The 7313-nt window shown below is 39.8% G+C and overlaps 1 protein-coding gene across 1 annotated transcript; it reads left to right on the plus strand.

Moving 5' to 3' along the window:
- The first annotated feature begins 3171 nt into the window (after nucleotides 1-3171).
- On the plus strand, nucleotides 3172-5448 carry LOC103955327 (9-cis-epoxycarotenoid dioxygenase NCED6, chloroplastic-like). The gene has a single exon (XM_009367201.3). It carries the CDS (start codon nucleotides 3396-3398, stop codon nucleotides 5199-5201), a length of 1806 nt encoding a protein of 601 aa, XP_009365476.2. The 5' UTR covers nucleotides 3172-3395; the 3' UTR covers nucleotides 5202-5448.
- Nucleotides 5449-7313: the final 1865 nt, after the last annotated feature.

Genomic DNA, 7313 nt, shown 5'->3' on the forward strand with positions numbered 1-7313 from the left:
GGGACTAAAATCAAATTTGACTCTAAGCAAACAAAAACATTTACTGTACCTTTCTTAACAAGCTATTCTTTGAAACCTTCACAATTTTTCCTTAAGTGATCAGTCTTTTTGCAGAAAAAACATGGCTTCAGTTCAGTTTTCTTTACATTAAGATTATGTCCTCCTCTAAGGGGGTTAGCATTCTTAGAAGGCACATTTGAAGTGGCAGAAGAAGAACCTTTAATAGGCTTACCAACGAAGGAAGATGCAACCTTTTTACCCTTTGTAGCATGGACCAAATTCACTTCTTTAGACTTCTCATTTTTCTGTCTTTCCTCCTCTTCAGCACAGATAGATATCAGATCATTAATGTCCTATTTCTCCTTTTGAGTATTGTAGGAGACCTTAAGCTGTCCAAACTTGGCTGGTAAAGAATTCAGTGCCATATGAACTAAAAATTGATCAGATATTGGTACCTCTAACTCTTTGAGTTTTCCAACAGTGTCCACCATCTTCAGAATGTGCTCTCTAACACTGGTAGTGCCATTGAACTTCATGGTGGTAAGTGAGGTCAGGAAGTTTCCAGTTTCAGCCTTCTCTGATTCTTTGAATTTTTCTCCAATAGCTTCAAGAAAGTGCTTCGCTTTGTCACATGTTGGAATTCATCCCTTTACAGTCTCAGTCATTGCCTTTTTCATGATTAAAAGACCCATCTTGTTGGACTTCTCCCATTTTTCAAACTTGACCTTTTGCTCAATAGTGCTTTCCTCGATAAGAGTTGCGGACTCTTCCTCCCTAATTGTCAGATCATAATACATGAGACCCAAGATGATCTCAATGTCTTGTTTCCATTTCTTGTAATTACTTCCATTCAGTGTCTCTATGCTAGAGAAGTTCATGGAAGTAGTGTTTACAACTGAGGAAAAACAAAAGTTTGTGATTAATAGGTTCCATAATTTTTAACAACAGTAATGCTAAACCAGAAAAACTATTAACAACATGTTTTGTTGGTTTAAAAGCAAAAGCTTATATCATTAGTAACACCGTTGGTAGAGACTAAGGATATAATCAAAAGTTGCATAACCAAAACAGAGAACATTTAAGCCTAGTTTGGTACTGAGGTGATTTTAAAAAAAGCTGGGAGCTGTTTTTGTGTTTGGTAAACATTCAGCTTCAGCTTTTTTTCACAGTTTTGGGTAAAAAAAAGCCAAAAATAAGAAGCTGCAAAACCTAGCTTTGAAAAACTGGCTTTTTTTCACATCTGTTTTACATAAAAGTTTACCAAACATTATAATATTGTTTTTTTTTTTTTTTTTTTTTCAAAAACACTTTTACAAAAAAGTTTACCAAACACTTTGCTACTTTATTTCACAGTTGCTTATTCTCACAGCACAGCAGAATCAACTTTTTTGCAAAGCACAGCAATACCAAACCAGCCCTTAAACATATATAAAATTGAACACCTTTGTGGTAGATGAAAAATATACAATCTAAATATTCCATGCTTCATTATACACTAATTCATAGTTGGGCTAGACCAATAATTCCTTTGTTGAAAAATAAATCTATCGAAAAACATACAAATCACAAGTTGAATTTCTTAGCAATCTAATAAGAATACAAATAAATAATCCACTTTAGTAGAAAATCTCATTGTTTCTTAAAAGATTAAATCCAAGTTCAGGTTGTTGTCCTAAGAGACAAAATTCATCATAACCAAAATTGATGAATTACATAATTGTTGATTCAAACAAAATAATCAATATGTTTCTTGTATTTAATAGAATAAAGCTTTATCTGATTTATTTATGAGAAATTGCGATAAGAAATCCATAGTATGAACATGATCATGATGCGGAAGCAAGAAAAACAGAAAGCCCATGACAAGGAACGAAAAAAAGAAGGAAAAAGATTTCTTCCTTCCATAGCATAAGGTTTTCGAATAGGCTGAATAGCTTAGGATAAGAACCAAAACGTCAAAAGCATGCCGTTTTATATATATATATATATCAAACAAATCACAAACACGATGGCTTTTGTACTTTTTAATCCTTCTCAATATTTACTCTCCTAAAGTAATATTGACAAAAATTGAACTCTAAGTGCATTGATGCCCATATGTAAGAATAACTTACATACATGATTATCAACTAACACATAAAAATTAGACACACACTTGAGGATGAAGAAGACATGATGCTTGAAATAAAGATAGTCTTCTACTCTCACAAAACTGGATGCTTATGCTTTCAATAGGACTTGGCACACTATTAAGCTTCCATTTAGAGAGCAGGGACCAACCTTTTTATAGTCGCATAAGGCCTATTGATTCCACCTACTAGGAAAACAATAGGTCTCTCAATAACTCCCACCTACTAGGAAAACAATAGGTCTCTCAATAACTCATCGTTAACTGCAATAATTAAGTCCCTTACATTATTGTTTTGAATGTTTCATATAACCTACCGGTACAAAACTCTATTAACTTAATCAATACACTTCTATCAAAATAATGATTATGTCTACTCAAATTCTTACATGAACTTCACACCAAATAGCGTAACCTTGTCTTCAAGTTAGCAGAACTCGAATGCAAAAGTGTTCATTCCACGGCCGAAGCCGTTGAGTGTAGAAGTCAGCAACGCATTTCATCAACACACCACCACATCCGTATCATTCGTTCGACCAAGCTTGGTAGCGACTTGACATATCTATAGCACCAATCAACTATAAAAGAACGTAGTTAGTATTTAGTTATTTGACTTGCACGACACATAGGCTTTGTAGTTTACAAAGTTAGACAGTAACGTAGCGCAAGTTCGAGTCGGATATACTTCATTTCATCTTACCACTAATACGCATATATATATATATGTGTGTGTGTGTGTGTGTCTGTGTGTGTGTGTGTTTTGGAGTGATACGTGGCCTTGCATGGATATAGCAATATACATAATACGTGTCAATTTTCGTATCAGTTTCTTTGTTACAAAGAAAGGAACAGATAGTGACGTGTTCCCAACCATCTTCTACACACCACAAGTGTAATCTCCATCAAGCAAGGGCCTTTATAATATACCACCTTAAACTTGCACTATAGTAATTGCAGTAATTACATCGTCTGTATATATTCTTTCCGTAGGCCTTCGACAAAGCTAATAATAGAATAATAATTTTCTCATCCAGTAGTTCATCTCCCACCTAAAAAAAGTCTCAATTTTTTTTTTTTTTTGGTTGAGTGATCCTCTCATACCATTTGCCCGTGGGTCAGCGTCTCCTCTAGCTAGTCTGAAAATTTGACATAACACCTCACTTCACACTCTCCACTTCTACTATATAACCACCACTCGCCCGCCATTTCTCTCCGCCCACACACCTACTTACTCTCTCTCTCTCTCTCTCTCTCTGATTTTTCAGTTATGCATGCCTTGCACTTCACCACCACTACTTCACCACCCTCTCCCGCCCTTCTCCAAAATGCCACCCAAACTTACACAGCCACAACACAAATCACATGCAAAATCCTCATCAGCCCATCCAAAAAAACCCTAACCCATAAAACCCAAAAACCACCAAGGCAACCCTTGCCACCCCCAAACACTAAACCATTACCGCAAGTGAACCCAGCAAAACCAAATATTAGCCTACCTCACCTAAACCCTTTCCAAAAATTAGCAGCCTCACTCCTAGACGCAGTAGAAACATCACTAATAGTGCCGCAAGAAAAGAAGCATGCTTTGCCCAAAAACATCGATCCGGCTGTCCAAATATCCGGGAATTTTGCGCCGGTTCAAGAGTGTCCGGTTCATCACGGTCTCGAGGTTGTGGGACAAATCCCTGATTGCTTACGTGGTGTTTATGTCCGAAACGGCGCGAACCCTATGTTTCCGCCGTCGGGCGGACACCACTTGTTTGATGGGGACGGTATGATTCACGCCCTCACTCTCAGCTCGTCAAATCGAGCCAGCTACAGCTGTAGGTACACGCGCACGAGCCGACTTGAGCAAGAAGCCATGCTGGGCAGGTCCATTTTTCCCAAGCCGATTGGGGAGCTTCATGGTCACTCGGGTTTGGCTCGGCTTGGCATGTTCATGGCTCGAGCAGCTATCGGCTTGGTAGACAGCTCACGTGGCACCGGCGTCGCTAATGCCGGCTTGGTTTATTTCAACGGACGATTATTAGCCATGTCGGAAGATGATCTCCCGTACAGTGTTAAGATCAAGGGCGACGGTGATCTGGAAACAATCGGAAGGTTCGATTTTAACGGTGGATTGGACCGACCCATGATCGCTCATCCTAAGGTGGACCCCCTAACGGGTGAGCTCCACGCGCTCAGTTACGACGTGGTGAAGAAGCCACACCTCAAGTACTTCAGGTTTAGCACGTGCGGGATAAAATCACGTGACGTGGACATCACGCTAGACCAACCTACCATGGTGCATGACTTTGCGATAACCCAAAATTATGTGGTGATTCCGGATCAGCAAGTGGTATTTAAGTTATCCAAAATGATTAGGGGCGGTGGGCCTGTGATCTACGACCGGAGCAAGACGTCCCGGTTTGGAATTTTACCAAAAGGGCACGTGGACGAATCGGGCATCTGCTGGATTGACGTGCCCGATTGTTTTTGCTTCCATTTGTGCAATTCATGGGAAGAGATTTCGGACGCGGGTGACCCGACTGTTGTTGTAATTGGGTCATGCATGGACCCACCGGATTCAATATTCAACGAGCAAGGGAATAACCCAATTCGTGCTGAGTTGACAGAGATCCGGATGAACTTGAGGACTCGTGAGTCAACCCGGCGGGTTCTCGTCCCGAGTTTGAATTTGGAAGTAGGACAGGTGAACAAACAAGTGGTAGGACAAAAGAGCAAGTACGTGTATATGGCTATAGCTGAGCCGTGGCCCAAGTGTTCGGGTATTGCTAAGGTGGATTTGGAAACGGGTTCGGTGAGTAAGTATATGTATGGGTCCGGTCGGTTTGGCGGAGAACCGCTGTACGTGCCCCGACAGAGAAATGGTAGCATGGCACACCACGGTGAAGACGATGACGAAGGGTTTATAATGGGGTTTGTGAGGGATGAAGTTGAGGAGAGTTCGGAGTTGGTGATATTGGAAGCTTCAAGCATGAAACAAGTAGCGTTGGTGAGATTGCCTGCTAGGGTTCCGTATGGATTCCATGGCACATTTGTTAGTGAACAAGATTTGAAGCTGCAAGCTTAAATTAAAGCTATTTTTGTATATACTCGCTTACCTATATATATATATATGTGTGTGTGTGTATGTGTGTCTGTTAATGGACTCTATTTCTATTAGAAAGACAATACAAATATGTGATAAGTAATACTATATTGAAGTATTTCATTATATTTTTTTCTTAGCACGAGCCTGTTTATTTTTGTCATTTGTTAATTATTTTTTGGTTTATTCGATCAAGTGTTTAGAATTAAACAGAAGGATAATTTAGAAAGTGTGTTTTCAACCATAGTTGGGGCATTCTGATATAAACATTTCAGTAAATTAATAATACTGAAAATTTGTTGTTTTTAGAAATTTGATTAAATTTTTTATTATAACTTTGGACCCACATGTCTCATAATAATTTTTTCTAAAAGTCTTTATGTTAAAGAAAATGCGATCAATTATTTATTTAAAGATAACTAACCTTCCTACATCTAGCCTTCTCTGTTTCCACTAACAAAATAACCGGGATAATTAAAAGATCTTTTCCATAGATTTTTCTTTACCATATAGAGAAATTTATATTAACACGTTATAAGAAGAAAAAAATTGTAACAAAAATACAAATGTACCATTTATAGACAAGTACAAATAAACGAATATAAATGTATTAATATAATCACCATAAAAAATGTGTATAAAACGGAATGTACCAAAAGTGCGAATAGCCGTACCAATCAACCACTGTATACAAAATCAAACCTTCCAAAGTTGGAATTAAACAGATCAATCAACACTCTGTATAAAATCAAACATATCAATCAATATATTACAAAAATTATTATGCAATAAGAATATTAGATTGTCAAAACGTACCAATACGACGTAATTAAATTGAAAATATTAACCAACAGTACAAGTTGGAAAAAAAAAAAAAAAAGGGGGGGGGAAAAAAAAGAGAAGTCTGTGTGTTATGTATTTGAAAAACTTACCTCCTATAGAGAGTTGAATCCTTAAATTGAGAAGGGATGATATTCTGCAAATATAGCTGTCACATCCCGGTCTGGGGTCCATCATATCCTGGGCTCGCTCCACCATTGTAACACGATATTGTCCGTTTTGGGCCTTGACCACGCCTTCACGGTTTTGTTTCTGGGAACTCACACGAGAACTTTCCAGTGGATCACCCATCATGGGAGTGCTCTCGTACGCTACTCGCTTAACTTCGGAGTTCTCATGGAACCCGAAGCCAGTGAGCTCCCAAAATGCCTCGTGCTAGGTAGAGATGGGAATATATACATATAAGGATCACTCGGCTGGGCGATGTGGGATCTTACAATCCACCCCGCTTAGGGACCCGACGTCCTTGTCGGCACACCACGACCAGGGTTAGGCTTTGATACCAAACTGTCACATCCCTGCCCGGGGTCCACCACATCCCGGGCTCGCTCCACCACCGTAACACGATATTGTCCGCTTTGGGCCCTGATCACGCCCTCACGGTTTTGTTTCTGGGAACTCACACGATAACTTCCCAGTGGGTCACCTATCATGGGAGTGCTCTCGCGCGCTATTCGCTTAACTTCGGAGTTCCCATGGAACCCGAAGCCAGTGAGCTCCCAAAAGGCCTTGTGCTAGGTAGAGATGGGAATATATACATATAAGGATCACTCCCCTAGGCGACGTGGGATCTTACAATCCACCCCGCTTAGGGACCCGACGTCCTTATCGGCACACCACGACCAGGGTTAGGCTTTGATACCAAATTGTCACATCCCGGCCCGGGGTCCACCACATCCCGGGCTCGCTCCACCACCGTAACACGATATTGTCCGCTTTGGGCTCTGACCACGCCCTCACGGTTTTGTTTCTGGGAACTCACACGATAACTTCCTAGTGGGTCACCCATCATGGGAGTGCTCTCGCGCGCTATTCGCTTAACTTCGGAGTTCCCATGGAACCCGAAGCCAGTGAGCTCCCAAAAGACCTCGTGCTAGGTAGAGATGAGAATATACATATAAGGATTACTCCCCTGGACGATGTGGGATCTTACAATAGAAACTAATTAATATTATTCAAAGAATTTTGACATAAGAACTAATTCAATATGGATATAAAAAGCATTTAAATAAAGAAAATACGTGAACATTGAGT

The sequence above is a fragment of a genome, unplaced genomic scaffold (genome assembly GCF_019419815.1).
Source record: "Pyrus x bretschneideri cultivar Hongxiangsu unplaced genomic scaffold, Pyrus_bretschneideri_v1 Contig36, whole genome shotgun sequence".
Taxonomy (NCBI): domain Eukaryota; kingdom Viridiplantae; phylum Streptophyta; class Magnoliopsida; order Rosales; family Rosaceae; genus Pyrus; species Pyrus x bretschneideri.